This window comes from Delphinapterus leucas, chromosome 6 (assembly GCF_059928025.1).
Source record: "Delphinapterus leucas isolate spDelLeu-1000000601 "Yukka" chromosome 6, BTC_Dleu_Yukka2, whole genome shotgun sequence".
NCBI classification, from domain to species: domain Eukaryota; kingdom Metazoa; phylum Chordata; class Mammalia; order Artiodactyla; family Monodontidae; genus Delphinapterus; species Delphinapterus leucas.
Window position 1 is genome coordinate 120,217,987 of NC_143134.1, and position 18,124 is coordinate 120,236,110.

An 18,124-nucleotide genomic window follows, 5' to 3' on the forward strand; every position below is an offset into this window, starting at 1 on the left:
TTTTTTTCTTTTTAAACTCTGAGAAAACACTATATAAGTGGTCTTGGATTTTGTCCGCTGATCACTATATCATAATTGGTTTTTAATACAGCTGTGTATTATTCCACCAAATGAATGTATCATAAGTCTCCTGATTTCCTATCACTGAGTAGTAGATTCTTTCCAGTTTATCATCATTACTCTTAATAATGCTGAGATTAATGTCTTTGGACAGAAATCTTGCCATAAATCTCTGATTATGTTCTTAAGATAAACTCTCAGAAGTGAAGTATCTAGTTCGTGGGGACATGGACAGCTCAGTGCTCTGTAGGCCTCCTGCCGAACTGCACGCCAGACCCTCACTGGGCCCCACCGCCCGAGGCCAGCTCCCTTGCCTTCGCCCTCCGTCAGAAGTGGGCAGGGGCTCTGAGCACAGACGGCTCTGAATTCTGGCAATGGGAGTCAAACGGCACACTGGCAGGCTAACTGAACTAACGGCTGCCATGGGGCTTCGCACTGCTCCCCCACTTGAACTTCCAGCCCCTTCAGAGGCAGACGTTGGTAGCCTCATTTTGCAGATGAGGAAACTGAGGCTCGGATTTTGAGTGACTTGGCCAAGGTCAACAGAGCCAATGACTGGCATCACTGTCTGAGCCCAAAACAGCCCCGGAGAGACGATGAGCCAGCAGTGGTGGCCACGATGCCGGCAGCTCACCTAGAGTCTCACAGCTTGTGTTCCGGGAGCACCGCCCGCTGTCCCTGTCCAGAGACGACAGCTGCTCGTCCGACTTGCTGAGCTTGCCTATGCTGCTGCAGGGGGACAGGCGGGGCGACTCGCCGCCATACGAGTGGCTGCCGCCCGACAGTCGTCTCTGTGCGTAACAGTCCACGTCAAAATCCTCCCGGCAGAAACGAAAACAAACCAAGTCACTCCTGGGAAATGGTGGCAGAGACCAGGGGAGGGAGCCGGTACGTTTACTCGGAGAAGGAGATACCGGCAGGCTCAGCAACCTGCTGGAAAGGCCCGTCTTTGCTGTAGGCTGTGAACGCCACTTCTGCGCCTCCTGAGAAAGAGGGCCTGTGCCAGCGCTCAGAGCTCAGTGCGAGGGAGGCCCTGGGGCCGGTCCCGGCCTCCCCACCCCGTGAGGGAACTTCCACCCCAGTGCGGAGAGCTCCTCCTGACCAACGCCAGGGACTGAAGACCACTGGGTTTCTCTCAGCTTCAGGAACCAAATCCCCAGACCTGAAGCCTTCCTCTGCCTTTCTAGATGGAGCTAATTACCTGCCTATTAATTCCAACAGGCAAACTGGAGCCACTGGTGGCTCGACTCATGGGGGCCACGACGGCCACTCGGGTAGGGGATGGAGCCGACTGTCTCTTCTTCGGTGGCAATGCTGGTGGAGGACTGAAACAGAGCAAGGAACCCTATCAAACCAGACACCCCGCAAAATGCTTTAAACAGATACTGGGGTATGGGAGGTGGGTTCTTTCATTATCAGACACTTCACACCTGCTTTTCACACTTTCAACTCCCATCCCATCAGTGCCAAAAAACTAGTATCCAAAGTTCTTGCTTTTCTTTTCGTAACAAATGGTACCAGTTTTTGCTTGGTTAAGGCTAAAAGGCAAGCGGTTGGGAGTTCTCAGGGTGCAGGGCAAGGGAGGGCGCTGGGCCAGGCTCGCGTCCTCTGGAGACGCCCCTCCGGAGGAAGGTCAAACCGCCAAGGTGCCTAAAGAGCAGGTTCTGACCCTAATGGCACCGTCTTCTTTTTGGCTCATCCTACCCATCCATTCATGAAATTATGACATAAGTAGAGGAGGGTGCTAGAAAAACAGAAAATTACCTATTATCAACCACACGAATGCCAGGTAAGGGGGGTTTGGGGGGCGCGACCTCTTCATCCGTGGAATCTGGGAGCCCCTCGGCCGACTGCGACAGGCCGGTCGTCTTGTTTAGAATCTCCATCTCTCGATCTGTCAAGGGGAGCTCAGACTGGCTGGAGAGTTGAAGAGAACTCGGGGTTACAGAAGGCCACAGAGAAGGTCCTGAGAGCGTGAGGATATGACCAGGGCAGGGAAGTCATGGGGGGACAGGGACGGAGGTGCCCCGGACACAGAGCTGACACTGTGCCCTGGGCTCCAAGGCAGACATGGGGTTTCAAGTCTGGTTCGATCACCCACAAACAGCAGAAGCTTGGCCAAGTCCCCCTGCCTCTGCACCTCAGTTTCCTCATCTGTAAGAGGAATCTCTGGACTAGATGATGTTCTAAAATGCTCCAAGTGTAGGTTTTATATTTTCACTAGGGGCTTGTAGTAGAAATTATTGCAAGGCCTTGTAACTGTCCACATTACACCCTCAGTTTCCTTTCTTGATAAAGTTAAATGCTCTCAAGTCAAACCCCTAAAACCCAACCCTTCAAAGTTCTTTCTAATTATGGGAGGAAGCTGGTCAAGAAAAGTATAGGTGGGTTTTGACATCACACACTATCCTTAGAAAAGGTCATGCTGACTATTAACCTGGAGACCAGGCAATTCTTCAGAATGGGTGTGAGCTACACACACTTTAAAGTAATGCAGGTTCTTACCCAGAATTCACTGAGAAGGGAATGTGGGCCTCACAGGGCCTGCCTGATGTGGGCTCCGGACCTGGCTCCCCTTCTTTCTCAAGTGTAGATCAACCGTGACCCCAGATACTGGAGGGTCTGGTCAGCACTCACCCGTCGGGTTTGCAGGCTGGGGAACTGGGTTTCACTGGGCTTGTTGGAGACGGATGCCCCTGCTTCTCGATGGTAAGTCTGACAAGCTCCTACACCCCACACAAGAGAAAAGCAGTGAGACACGAGGAAGGTTCCTCACCGTGAATGTTCCCAACCAGGTGGGTCAGCTGTCTGTCCTCCACTGCCCACAGATTCCTCACTCACCATAAGTGCAAGTATGATTTGACTTAGGTAATCTGCCTGACTTCCCAAAACGTCCCCTACCCTCCAAAAATACCCGCACAGCACATCGAAAGTTTCAAGTGCATAAAGGCACTTCCTTTTGGAAGGGGGAAATGACAAGCCCCACTGTCTCAGAATGACTAAGTTCATCACACAGACCAAACTCCTGGCAGAACAACTGCCAGTCGGTTTGTGGAGGAAGAACTACTACCCTTTAGTTCTCTGAAGCCATTATACGATGTGCAGGACGCTGCTTACTAACAATCAAACCTCTGGTCTTGGGGAAGGTGGTTTCCCAGAGTGAGCTGGCCATGGGTGTGGCAGCAGCAGATATCCTGAAATGACTGGTGGGAATCTTTGTCGATGGACAGAAAGTTTAGGGCATATTACCCGGCAGAGAAATGACTTTAGAAAATATTTTTTTAAATAGAAAAAAAAAAAAAAAAAAGGTGATTAGGGCCTACTTGGTTTTTTCAACTAGAATGCATCTTCCTCCAATGTGATGAGTTTCGGTGATTGCATACACCATACAAGAATCACTCAAAAATACAGAACGTTCCCACCACCTTCTCCAGTCAATCTGCCCCATCGCAACCACTTTTTCACTTCTGTTTCTTGGATCACTTCTGTTTCTTGGATCACTTCTGCCTAGAACTTGAAATAAGTGGAACCATACAGTATGTACTCTTTGGTGTCCATCTTCTTTTTCTGAACAGCTTTAGGCCATAAAATTCAGCCTTTTTTTTTTCCTCTGTACGCGGGCCTCTCACTGTTGTGGCCTCTCCCCTGCGAAGCACAGGCTCCGGACGCGCAGGCTCAGCGGCCACGGCTCACGGGCCCAGCCGCTCCGCGGCATGTGGGATCTTCCCAGACCGGGGCACGAACCCGCGTCCCCTGCATCGGCAGGCGGACTCTCAACCACCGCGCCACCAGGGCAGCCCGAAATTCAGCCATTTAAAGTGTGCAATGCAATGGTTTTTAGTCTGTTCACAGTGTTGTGCAACCACCAACACAATCCATTTCAGGACTCACTATTACTTCCAAAACAAACTCTGGACCTTTCCGTGGTCCCTCCTCATGTCTCCCCAGCCCTCCCGGACCCACAACCACTAATCCACTCTCTATCTCTATTCGTCGATCCTCTTTTGCTCAGTGTAAACACCCAGGTCTCTGTGTGCATGAGTAGGGTGTTCCGTGATGTTGCTGAGTTGTATTCCAGTATATGGATAAACCCACAATCTCTTCATTCATTGCCCTGTTGATGCACACCTGGGTAGGACCTACCTGTGTCACATGAGAAGTTCAGGCTTTCAGGATGAACATCCATTTCTAAAGTTACAGAGGAGGCAGCAATGGAAGAAGGTGGGTAATACAGCAGTGTGCCCCCAAATCAGACTGCAAAGCCTCTCGCAACTCAAAACACCCCACACAGGAATCCCGACAAGTGTGGTAAGGCAAAGAGTTACTATGATGGATGGAAGTAATGCTTTGGATAGCTTTTCTAAAAGATGACTTGTCAGTATACATAAAAAGCTTTAAATATTTGCATACGTTTTACAGTAATCTAGCCCAAGGAAAATGACACGGATGTGTACAAACATTAAGCCACGAAGAACGTTCACTGCAGCATTCCGGGCAGCAGGCAATCAGACGACTCAATATTCCATAATTAAATATTCAGTACTAGGCGCTGATGACATAAACTAAGACAGACTTAACAAGGGACCATCATATTACCATTAAAATCTCACGAGAGGGATCCCTTGGTGGCGCAGTGGTTGAGAGGCCGCCCTGCCGATGCAGGGGACACGGGTTCGTGCCCCGGTCCGGGAAGATCCCACATGCCGCGGAGCGGCTGGGCCCGTGAGCCGTGGCCGCTGAGCCTGCGCGTCCGGAGCCTGTGCTCCGCAACGGGAGAGGCCACAACAGTGAGAGGCCCACACACGGCAAAAAAACAACAAAACAAAACCTCCCAAGAATATATGATAGCGTGGAAAGACAATACAATGTTAAGTGGTAAAACAGCCCAGATGGTACACTGGTGTATACACAGTATGTTCTGGAAACAAAAAAAACCAAGAACACACGTATAGGAAAAAATATGGCTATGAAACACCCCTTATTTTCTTGTTTTTGCTTCTCTGCTTTTTCTTACTTTGCTACAATGAACGTGTATTACTTCTGAAATACGAATTAAAAGAAAAATAAGGCATACTCCATATAATCAGAATCAGTGTCACCCCACTCTGTAATAGTTTCGATGCCTATTCCTGGAGAAACGTGGAGGGTTGAGATCGCCAAGAATCAAGTACTGGAAGAAGAAAGGAGAAGGTTGGCATTTTCCTGTTATCGCCATCTAGGAGTTAAACATAATCTCGCAAATATTTAAGGAACAGTTAACTAGCTGGTGATTACAGACAAGGTGGAGAGACAAGAGACGACATAATTAGAAGAGAGAGCAAGTGGCGTGGAGGCAGGCCCCCTGCACCCCATCGCCTAGAGGAGGGTGCGGAAGGCCGTTCATCCAAGAAGCCCATCACCAGGCCACACAGAAGAGCATCACGGCATCAGAGGGAGTCAAAGTGCCTTGGAAGCGCCACACTCAAGCTCACTCTCTTTACAAGCAGGGCAAAGGAAAAGGGAGGAGCCTGTACGCTTGCATCTGCTGAGGCAGGACAAAATTCCACTAATTCTTCATTGATTCCTGAGCAATTATAATTAGAATGCCATCTTTCTGGAGAGGCAGCTGTGTGAACTCAACTAAAGAACGATGGCAAAAGAACCACGCAATGACAGGCACACATGTGCAAGTGGGCACCCGAATTCCAAGACAAAGTCAGATCCCAGAACTTACCCTCCTTCACCCCAGGCCCAACAGACCATCACAGGAGGGGGCAGCTTTCCATATTCACCATGACCTTCCAGCCCAAACACAAACACACCAGCCAGAAGGTCTTTCACTCTCAGCCTGGCTTCTCTCTCACAGGCAGAAGGGCACCCTTAGAATGTGCACGTACCCGGCGACTGTGCCAACACCCTCATCTCCTTCAGAGCCGACCGTTTGTAACCTGGCCAGAGCCCCACTCTCCCTACTGAAGCCAGATTTCTGAGAGGATGTCAGACTTTCCAATCCTCCTGAGGCACAGGTTAGGAAAGACTGAGAGAGACGGCACATAAGGCTGTGTCCAGAGCCGGCAGCTGACAACCGCCAGTTCACCGAAAAGCAGTTTTCAAAGCCCGAAAGGTACCCGGAAGAGCACCTTTCTAAATACACAATACTTTATTTCCATGTTCATTCTACTCATATTGAGAGTGATCACAGAGACACTTCCATCTTAGATGACCTTCATCCAGTCAAAGCACAGCTCGGTGCTCAGGTAAGAAACAGTCCTATCTGTTTTTGTCTCCTTGGCCCCTGCCTGGCAGAGGGGACACGGGCTGCACGAGGAGAGGCCCAAGTCCTCCAGGTTCACGTGGAGAGAACATGCACTTTAACTGGAAAGCGCCCCGCCCGCAGCCTGGGCCTGCTGCCCCTGCTCAGGCCGCATCCCAACCTGTCACTGTCTGTCCTCTATCACCATGGGCTCCTGTGCTTATGGCCATGACACAGCCCCTCTACCGGTGAGTGGTCCTAAGACGAGTTCTTCACCAAAGACACTGGGTACAGGCCAGTGGGGAGTTTCCTGTAACTGAAGTGGCATAATGCAGTCACAGGGCTGTCCAGTCCCAGTATGACCCTTATGGTGACAACAAGGGACCTTCCCTGCCCACATCTTAAGTGGGGGTGAGGCAGCGACAGAGCAGAGGAAGTGCCTTCCTTCTCACATGTGCTCAGGGAGACAGAACACTAAAGCAGACGAGGTGCCAGAGTGCACTGGCCTGGCGGTGACTCCTCAAGTCAGCTTCTGGAGGCTCACAGCAGCCTGAAAACAAGGCAGCCAGAGGAGATCTCAAATTCCACCCTGAAAGACGCTGAAGAGGCCAGCCCAGAAGCAGTGCCAGGCCCGGATGGCATGGGGGGAGGGGCGTAATTTTAAAACTGGGCACTTGTGTCTTCAAAATAATGAGTTGGGGCCAAACACTACAACTCGAACAATGAAAGTTTTCAGGGTTCACCCCAAAAAAGGCCCTAAACAAGCTTACAGATTATTGAAAGACCTTCTCTTGACATTTGTAACTAAGTAGAACACGTGTGGGTCCAGAAAGGAGATGCTGCTGCTACAACTCCTAGCTGGATAGGATGTCCTTCTACTCCCAACACACTTGAGAATGAAAAAGCAGTACATGTTCGGTGCAGTTCTTCAGGTTAGCAGATTTACTAGAAAAAATACTTAGTGAACTGCTCAGAAAGTAGGCTGGGGAGGGCTTATCTTAGTTTAAGCCACCCTATTATTTTGAAAAAACAACAACAAAAGTACCCGTAAACCCTGAGCGTATGAAGCTGAAATTGAAGCATGATGATTTCTCTGACTTATGAAAGTATATCCACAACATTCCTACATGGCAATTTCCTACTACACATAACCTGCTGTCTCTTCCCCCTTTCTTCTTCTTCTTTTTTTTTTTTGCAGTACGCGGGCCTCTCACTGTTGTGGCCTCTCCCGTTGCGGAGCACAGGCTCCGGACGCGCAGGCTCAGCGGCCATGGCTCACGGGCCCAGCCGCTCTGCGGCATGTGGGATCTTCCCGGACCGGGGCACGAACCCGTGTCCCCTGCATCGGCAGGTGGACTCTCAACCACTGCACCACCAGGGAAGCCCCCCCTTTCTTCTTCCCTCTCCTTCTCCTCCTTTGTAAAGTAGTGGAATACTCAGACCACTGCACACAGGAAATACACAAATACATGCCACATAAAGAGGGACCATGTAGACACACCAAGAAGGACTATTTCAAATGACTGTAAAATGATGGATAACCTGAAGGTCAAAAATAACTTTGAAACATCTTTAATACTTTCTAATAATCATAATGATGGAGGTGGTTAGTGTTATTCTGAGACTGTTGTGTTTGTATTGTGAAAAAACAAAATGAGTCAAAAACAAATGTTGATATTTTTTAAAACAGGGATTTTCAGTGTGGGAGGAAGAAAATTAAGATATAAGCTTGATGAGGTTAAGTAAAAACCAGTATAAACTCAAGATGTATTTTCTCTTAAAGAAACTAAACATGTGATCAATGAGTAGCAATGAGGAACCCTGGAGTGAGGTCTCTAAACATCATTCCCCAATAAAGGGAACCAGAGCTCCTTAAAGGAATGGCTGATTCCAGGTCGGTGGTAAGAAATGTACAAGGTAATTATAACTCAATAATAAAAAAAAGATAAATAACACAATTTAAAAATAAGCAAAAGACTTGAATAAGTATTTCTCTAAATAAGATATACAAATGGCCAATAAGCACATGAAAAGATGCTCACCATCATTAGCCATCAGGGAAACGAAAATCAAAAACCACAGTGAGATACTACTTCACACCCACTAGGATGGCTACATCAGAAAAAGCCAGTGATAACAAGCGCTGGTGAGGATGCAGAGAAACTGGAACCCTCACGTGCTGCTGGTAGGGATTTAAAATAGTCTGGTAGCTTGTTACGAGATCACACGCAGAGATATTATATGACCCAGCAACTGCAGTCCTAGGCGTATAACCAAGAGAAATGAAAACATACATCCACACAAAGATGTGTACCCGAGTGTTTGCAGCAGCATTACTCAAAATTTGGAAACGTCCAAATGTCCATGAATAAATAACACGTGGTATATCCATGTAATGGAATATTATTTGGCAATAAAAAGAAATGAAGTACTGATACATGCTAAAACACGGATGAACGTCGAACACATTATGCTAAGTGACAGGAGTCAGTCACAAAAGGACCCACAGTATATGATTCCATTTATATGAAGTATCTAGAAGAGGCAAGTTTAGGGGCTTCCCTGGCGGTCCAGTGGTTAAGACTCTGCGCTCCTACAGGGGACGCGGGTTTGATCCCTGGTCAGGGAACTGAGATCCCGCATGTTGTGTGACATGGTCAAAAAAAAAGAAAGGGGCAAAGTTATAGAGCCAGAAAGTTCGATCAGTGGCTGCCTAAGGCTGGGGGAATGGAGAGAAATGGGGGCAGGGTATGGGGAGAGTACAAGGGTATGGGGTTACTTTCTGAGGCAATGAAAATGTTCTAAAGTTGACTGTGGTGATGGCTGCACAGCTCTGTGAATATACTAAAAATCACTAAATCGTTTTAAACTGGGTGAACTATATGGTATGGGCGTTATATCTCAATAAAGCTATTACCACATACACACACAAGTGAGTACAAGATGAACCTGGAACACCTTTTCATATCCCAAAGTGAGAGAACGATCAAAGACTTCTGGGGTCACGTCAAAATGAACTCAGGAAACAATCTGAAGAAGCTGTCACTGTTCAAAGATGGGACTTGAGCATCACTAAGGATAATAACTGCAATGGACTGGACATATAAACTATGTTTATTTACATCCCTGAGTTCAGAATGCTATATTAAAAAACTCAATCCAGGGCTTCCCCGGTGGTTCAGTGGTTAAGAATCTGCCTGCCAATGCAGGGGACACGGGTTCGAGCTCTGGTCCGGGAAGATCCCACATGCCGCAGAGCAGCTAAGCCCGTGCGCCACAACTACTGAGCCTGCGCTCTAGAGCCCACGAGCCACAACTACTGAAGCCTGCGTGCCACGAGCCCGTGCTCTGCAACAAGAGAAGCCACCGCAATGAGAAGCCCGCGCACCCCAATGAAGAGTAGCCCCCGCTCGACGCAACTAGAGAAAGACTGTGCGCAGCAACGAAGACCCAACACAGCCAAAAATAAATAAATACAAATAAATAAATTAAAAAAGCCCCCAAAACCTCAATCCAATGGTCATGTTAGATGATACTAAGAAACACTCATTTTGATAACTGGTAAATGAAGGAAGGAATTAAGCACTGATCCTGCCTTTCCCCCTGAGAATTATAACACAGGATAACCTTGATTGACAAGGGGAGGTCTCTTTTAGTGTATTCCAGCTAAGGAATGAGGAAGGGATGGCAGAAAGAATTATAATGTCATCATTTTGCAACTCCAAGGAATTAACCCATCTAGGCAATAACCATCAACGACTATTAACATCAAAAAAGGAAAGATGCCTCTAGATGGAAGTGCACGGCAGCACCTAGGAAACATTCTTCTAGATACAAAAACATGAACCTGATTCAGCCTAGTTTTGCAGGAAACTCAAGGGACAGAGGAACATGTTAAATAACACTGCATAGATGTGATCAGCAAAACCAGAGTGTGGGAGGCTTCTCAGAGAAACAACCCTTCCCTAAAAAAAACAAGTTGCAAGGAGAAAAATACAGAGAAGGGAGGACTTTAGACAAATATTCATGAGTTATAGTGTTTGGACTTTATCTGGATCTGAAATTGAAAACCAAACTGTTTGAAAACAGCAAACTATACCCTGAAGGCCAAATCCAGCCCAGGGCTTGCTTCTGTAAGGCCCTCAAGGTAAGAATGCTTTGCTAAAAAAAATTAAATTAAAACAAACAAAGAATATGCAACAGACCAATATGCAGTAGAGACTATGTGTAGCCCCAGAAGCCTAAAATATTTACTGCCTGGCCCTTTACAGAAAAAGTTTGCCTTATTCTAGAGATATGCACTAAGGTATTTACAGGTGAATGGGCATGATGCCTGGAATTCGCTTCCAAATAATCCAGGGGAGTAGGAAGAGGTCTGGAAGAAACAAGATTGGCCAACTGTGGAAGTTCTGTGATGGGGTTACATTATACTGTTCTCTTTTTTGCAAATGTCTGAAATTCATCATAAATGAGATTTTTTTTTCTTTTTTTTTTTTTTTTTTTGCTGTACGTGGGCCTCTCACTGTTGTGGCCTCTCCCGTTGCGGAGTACAGGCTCCAGACACGCAGGCCCAGCTGCCATGGCTCACGGGCCCAGCCGCTCCGCAGCATGTGGGATCCCCCCGGACCGGGGCACGAACCCGTGTCCCCTGCATCAGCAGGCGGACTCTCAACCACTGCACCACCATGGAAGCCCATAAATAAGAATTTTAAAATAGGCTGATCAAGGAATAAAAGAGGTGGCTCATCTGAAATGTCAGTGTGGTAGAGATAGCTAGTTGCCCCACAGTATCTGCTCTTCCTTATTAACAGAATTTTACTTGGGCATATGACCAAGTTCTGGCCAATAAAATGTTAAGTGAAAGTTCTGTGAGGCCTTTGAGGAAGCACCCCTAAATGGAGAAGCCACAACTTCCTACTCTCTTTTCTTCCTGGCTAGGTGGAATGGAGTCATAATTCATGGAGACTGTGACAGCCATTTTGGACCATGAGGTGGAATCCATGTGTGAAGATGGTGGGAAAGCAGGATAGGAGACCACATCCCTGGCCATTTTGTGAAAATGCCACACTAGCCTTGGACTGTCTGCCTATCTGTAAGCTTCTTATACGTGAAGGAGAAATAAAGTTCTATCTTTTGAAGCCAGTATTATTCTGGATTTTCTTGCAGTCAAGTCTAACCCTAACTGATACAGTCAGGAAAATATTTCTTTCAAAATATTCCTGCTATTCAAGGTGAATCTGGTATACAAGCCCAGTTTTTGGGTGGTGATGGTTAAATGACAGAACTGCAAGTATTCCAAAGTTTCCCCCCGGGTCAGTGTTTTTTTTTCTTCCAATTAAAAAACGTGTGTGTGTGTGTGTGCGCGCGCGTGTGTGTGTGTTGTGGGGGAAGAGACTGGAGGTCTTAGAAGGGAGATCCAAGAAGGTCTGCAGAGATGGTAAAGCAGAGTCCAGAGAGATGGGTTAAGAAGCTGTACATCTGAGATAAGAAGAAAAGCTGAAAAGGTGAGATTAGGAAGAGTTGGGGTCTTGGTTTTGAAAGGACAAACTCGTGTATCTGTTTGACCTTGAGAAGCTCAGTCCTCCAACAGCCAAGACCTAGGCTGGAGGTGGTTCCTACAGCAAAGGGAAAGTGAAGGCCTTTGAATTCCTTCCAGACGGTCATGACCATCTGTGTCTCAGGCTCCCATTGGTAAAGCACCTGCCTGGGTCAGATTAGATAGTAAGAGAGGTCCATCCTTCGACCTGAGTTAAGTTGCCCAAGGTTACAGAGCTAACAAGTGGCATTTACATGGGGGTTTAAATGATAGATGGTACTGCACATTCAGGGACAAAAACAAAGTAATCCTGCTTTACAACACTTTTACAACCCTCAAAAGCAAAATTCCATTTAACAAGTGAATGAGTAACTTGGAAGATGGTGAGTCAGTTTACAGGAACATGCCAACACTTTCCCTCCAAGTGGGATGATGACACCCTCACGGGTGTAGCTCGCCTCTGCACAGTCCTGTCCCTCCCAGCCCACCGAAGCTCCCTCACACCATGAGGACAGGAGCTTATAAGGTGTCCTAAGCCTGACGGGGACAGTGAGAGCGGCTGGAGGCCAGCTGGCCTGGAGGGGAGACACACTGAATCCCTTGGGCCGAACCATGAATCTTCCGCCTTGTGGGTGGCAGCTGAGGGTGATGGCGAGAACACAGGGTCTGGGGTCCAGCAGGCCTGGGTGTGAATCATGCCCTTGCCACTGACTACTGGTCTGCCTGAGACTGTTTCCCCAGCTGTGAAGGAGGGGATCACACCCACCTCGGAGGTCGTTATAAGCATTTTACAGTTGGGTAATACACGTTAGCTATGATTACAGTTGAGACCTTAACAGCAAACGCCAACATTACAGTGTCTAAATCGTCCCTGTGGCCTTGACTGACTCCAACTATGAAAAACTCCTAGCGACACAGGCCAGCTCCTGCTCATCCTTTAGGCTTTAGCCTGCCTGTCTCTCCCTGGGGAAGTGTCTCTGATCACCCTGAAATTGAAGGTCCCCCCTACACCCAAGTAAGACCACACGCCATTCTTCCTTTATAGCACCAGTCCTGGTTATAATTATACAATTACAAGTTTTCGATTGCTGTCCTTTTCCGCCTTTAGATTCTAAGCTCCATCAGGTCAGGGACGGTGCCAGTTTTGTTTATCACTATATTCCCAATTCTATCACGCTGCCCCGCACACAGGAGTTTCTCAATAAACGCTTCTTGAATAAATGAAACAAAATTTAACGTACAGAGCTCCTCACCTAGAGAATCTTTGTTCTGGTTACAGTATTTTAAAAACAATTCCGGAAAAGTTCAGACGCTGACAGGTTCATAATCAATAGGTGTCTCTCGCTTTCTCTCTCCCTCCCCCTCTCTTATCCTGGTCAATTTGAAAAATCTGAGAAACTTTTCTTTTAGACAATTTTTCAGCTGATACAGTGGCACGTTAATGATTCCATAAAGGAAATGCACTTGGGAATGTCACAAAGCTTCACGCTTAACTCTCTCTTCTATTTTGGATGTTCTGACTTGTTTTGAAACATCTAATTATAATCAATTTGGTAGAAGGAATCCTTAACAATGTCACCTGAAAGATAACACTTGTCAATAACAGCATTTCCAGAAGTCTGGACAGGAAGAGCAAGGTGAGGCGAGCCTGAAGCGCACACCCCCCGATGGTGAAGTGGGACCCAGGTCACGTCTCACTTGCCCTGCTGACCTCAGAGAGCGGCCGGGAGGCTGGAATGGGAGAATGTGTGACTGGGCGCCAGGTCTGGAAAGCAACGTCAGGTCCCACACAGCAGCCACCCTGGGCTACATCCTTAAGTCTCACCAGCCAAAACCGATCGTGCAGGACCTAGTAACCTAGTAACCGTGGGGAGTGAAGAGAACGGGGAACTGTCAGAGGACACGCTGTGATGCTGCCCAGTCAAGCCTCCCTCTACGTGAGCTCCATAAAGCCCCAGCAGACACAGCAGCCCTGTTCACACAGTATTGGAGGTGGGGAGCCGCCCAGACCGCATCAGCCAACGCGGTTCATTCCAGAGCAGTGTGCAATGTCCAGCAATGCTTTCTTAGCCTCCCATCTGTAATTTTTACCCGTTGGGGGTCCTTATTCTACTCTCCAGAGCTTCTGGGGAATGTCAATCCAAGGAGGCAGCATTCAGGAGTCTAATGGCATGGTTGAGTGGGGAAGGAATTGTTTGGACCTAGGCTAAGTGCCTTGGCCACAGTTTTGTACTGGAGGGTCTAGAAAGGAAGAGAACACAGTTTTTCAAGCCAAGAGACCTGTTTGCAAAGCATACATCTAGCACCACATAATTAATAATAAACAGCAGCTAAGATCTGAGTGTTTAGTATGCCCAGCATAGTTCTAAAAGCTTTATATGTATTAACTAATTTAATCCTTCCTACAACCCCATGACACAGGGTACCACAACTGCATGTATTTTGTAGATGAGTTAACTAAGGTACGGAGCACTTGAGTAAATTGCTCAAGTTCACAGACTAGTAAGTGGTGAACCTGGGATTCCAATCTAGCTGGGCTCTACTCTAGTCTAGCCCGCTTTCCACTACATTATCCGGCCTCCCATTCCCACCGCTCACAGCCCCGTCCCAACCCACAGGATCTCACTGTTTCACGCCCTACATCCTGCCCTGCTCCTCATCCACTGGGACTTATTTTCTCAATTAAGGTTTGTCCCTTGGACCTCAATTCCAGAGCCTCCAAGGACTTCACTTCCCGCCATAACGATGATTCATAATTTCCTATTATGCCATTTCTGACTTGCCTGGGTAGTAAATTCACAGACCACATCATGGATTTCAAGTACAGTTAGTTTCATTTCTTACTCACGTCAATCCTGCTTTTCTACTAAGAATCCCAGAAGTTCTCAGAACATGAAAAGGTAGCAGTTGACATGCTGGGAGTTTTGCTAAAAGTCAGTGCAAAAGCAATTTCCACTGGACTTCATCTAGCCGGCAAGTGTGCACAGCCAGAGCTGTAGTATAAAGACTACCTGTAGATTTAACACAAGGCCCAGTAAAGGCTGACTGCTTCTGGAAGCTTTTCTAACTATCAGGACGAGTACTCCAAAGGTTATATTCCTGTAAGAGTCACCTGTACCATGGAGAAACAGCTGTGGGACAGGGCAGCACCCAACAGCAGAAACACTAGAAGACGTGCGCTCTAATGTACAAAGTTCAGGAACAAGTTCTTATGTGACAAACACCCAGCAGGGAGGGTGCTCCAAGCCCCTGATGAGGACCGTCTGGAACCTGCACGTACCTTCACTCCGTCCAGCACGGCTTTGATGACCCCCTTCACAGTTGTCACCATCTCTTTATCTTCTGAGTTCACACCTTCTAGCATCACTTGGTCAGACCAACGAATGAGGTTGGCGAGACTTTGGTACACTCGGCTATAGCAGGAGGAGAGGGCTGAGCTAGAGGTAGAAGAAGATTTTTAAAAGAATATTAAAAATCTAAAGCATGACCATCACTTTACGTCATCTGTTTAGCAGAGAACTAGTTTCTCAGTGACTAGGGTTTCTCAATCCTTCTTTCTATAAGATCTGCACCTCCTTTTAATAAACTTTTCCTCCCTGAATCTATTTCCTTACATCCCGTGAAGATTTTGTGGAGCTTTATCTTCCAGTCTGTTATAAATTTTTTTTCATTTCTCATATATAATGTATAAAAATTCCACCATGATAGTTAATATGCTTTTTCAAACTTCACATCCTCCACGAGATTCTGATAACATCTCTCAAGGAGTGCCTCATCTTCCTCTCCTTCTAGTAGGTCAGACTATTGTACACTTCTTGCTCTGAATTAGATAAAAATTCATGTTGTATTGTGTCACAAGGAGTCAACAGGTTTGTGGAACTTTAGCAGGCAGGATCCTTTAAAGGAACAGCCTTTATTTCTATTAAAAATTTTTTTTTGGATCTTAGTTCCCTGACCAGGGGTCGAATCTGTACCCCCTGCCGTGGAAGCCCAGAGCCTTAACCACTGGACTGCCAGGGAAGTCCCAAGGAACAGTCTTTAAACATGAGCTCAAAGAGATCTGAAATTTACTAGAATTCCTTCTAACATGGGCTCAGCTTCACCATCCCCTGCAATAAACCATGGCTGAGATGTCAGAGGAATGCACTAATGAGGAGTATTTTAAGGAGGACAAGTCAGAGGCGAGGTGACCTGTGGTGACGGTAGGTGGGGGGAGGAGGTACCAACTTCAATGTGACGCCAACAACTCAAAACAGAAGCCCTGAGCACATCTGGAGGCCCCAACGACTGTAGAGTGGAGGCCCAAATGAAGAAGTTTTATATCTTCCACATATTTTTAAACAACTAAAGATACTTTTCCCTAGGATTTATGGAAAGGATTATTTTGCCATTTTAAATATTATGTATTACAACAGAGGTAGAGCAAAAATGTAGAAAATATGTGGGATGCTACCTCCTCCACTAAAAAAAAAAAAAAAAAAGAATGAGGCAGACATTTAGGAGCCAAAGATATACTTTTTCTCCAAAGATAATTTTGAGAAAAATATATAATATTGTAAGATATGATTAAAACAGGTTCTAAAAACAAAGACATTAAAAAAAAAAAAAGCCTGAACCAAACAATGCTCTAATGAGAAGCTCTTCAGAATCAGGTAAGGAGGAAGAGAATTTCCAGGAGGTCTGAAGTCTCCACTTAGCCATTCACTCGGCTCCGTGCATGTTCCGGCGGGAGGAAAGAAGAGTCAGAAAGAATGAAAGCAGCTCCTCAAGCCCCATTAAAAACAAGAAAACTTTACAAAAGGAAACCCAAGAAAGCCAGGGTTTGGCTGCTTTAGAGGACGATACAAATGAAAAGTGTTTGGTGTCAGACCTATTCTCTTCCGAAGGAGGACTGAGAGAATAAAACACAACTTGCAGACCTGCCGGGGGGCCGGACCATAGATGGCGTCGTCCTGAAGGGGGGTGTGCTTCTAGCAGCTCTGTTCCTCCTCCCTGGCAAGGCCAGGCTAGGCCTCTTGAAACAAAGACTGTGGCCTCCCACCCACAATTATTAAATGAAAGAGGTGGGAGGGGTCACTTTTATGTGATACTTAATTCCTACCTGCACTGGATGTTAACATTTCCCTGAAAGCACCTAAAAATGTTGGTAATTGTGTCCACCCTTCACATTGTGAGCTTGCAAGAAGAATATTCCTGTGTCTTAATGTCACGGGAAGGACATTAAAAAAGGAAGGAGGGTCTTGTACCATCAAAATGTCCAGTGGACCAGTCGTTGGTCTGTTTCTGAAATGGAGCAAAGCTGTCTGCACTGAGGGCAAGCAGGGATCCTGCTCTCAAACATCTCTGAATGTTCCACCATCAGGAAAAGCCTCCATTCATTGCCCACACTGAACAGCCAGCTGCTTGTTCACAGGTCCGTCACCACTGCCCTTGGAACCTAGGGGAGCGTGGCGAAGAGCCTACCTGCTAGGGCCCAACCCACAGAGAAGAGGCAGGAAAACACCCTCTCAGCTAACAAATGCACAGGAGGATGAAATGATGGAAGGAAGCTAAAAGAAACATTTGAGGAGCATTTTAGATCATCTCAGGGAGATCAATAAAAGTATCATCAACGGGCTTTGGAAGAATTTCAGGAGGAACAAATCCCTTAAATGGTATTAGCCAAAGGACTACAAAGAAAAAAAAAGAAATCATTATTCATTATGGCCACACCCAGGCATTTCTCCTTTCCCCTCTAGAAAACTGTTATAGACAGCAAGTAATTTCTGTCAACTATAAAGTAATTACAAAACCTCCCCATGGACAAAAAACGCCCCAGACCATTGTCCTATTACTCGGTCAATTCTTCCAGAGCCTGCATGTCTAGAAAGTAACTTCCCAAGCAGAGTTGCTGGCTGACACTGCAGGGAGCGACAGTCCTAGCAGCAGCGCCCTGTCAACGCTGTTACAGGGCTCAGTGAAGGTGACTGTCCTGGACGCTCCCAAAGAGGCCTGGCACGTGAGGGGACCCGCCCTCATTTCCCACAGCGCCGCCGGTCGGCGCCCTGGTGTGATCACACCCTGCTCACAGGACGGCTGGTCTCGTCCCTGCCGGGCACACTGTGCCCGCTGGCCTCAGTTCCTTTGCTCTTCTCCTTCTCCTGCCCCCACTGCCCATTCAAATCCTGCCCTTCCTTCAGGTCCAGCTGCAGCATATCCTCCCCCAGGAAGTGAAACTCTCTTGTAAGTCTCCCTCCTTCAAAGTCAAACAGAGCTTCCACTCGGTACCATCAAATCAGCACTGTCATACAGTGGGG

The 18,124-nt window shown here is 47.0% G+C and overlaps 1 protein-coding gene across 16 annotated transcripts in view; it reads right to left on the bottom strand.

Moving 5' to 3' along the window:
- Positions 1-18,124, bottom strand: part of RAPGEF1 (Rap guanine nucleotide exchange factor 1) — a 140,172-nt gene that overhangs the window by 44,414 nt on the left and 77,634 nt on the right. For all 16 annotated transcript variants that reach the window (XM_022578382.3, XM_089913910.1, XM_089913911.1 and 13 more), the window contains 5 exons: positions 15,109-15,265; positions 2,698-2,786; positions 1,825-1,977; positions 1,262-1,385; positions 695-878 (listed from right to left, as the gene is read on the bottom strand). In XM_022578382.3, the coding sequence (XP_022434090.1) occupies positions 695-878; positions 1,262-1,385; positions 1,825-1,977; positions 2,698-2,786; positions 15,109-15,265 (707 nt within the window). The remainder of the gene's footprint in view (positions 1-694; positions 879-1,261; positions 1,386-1,824; positions 1,978-2,697; positions 2,787-15,108; positions 15,266-18,124) is intronic.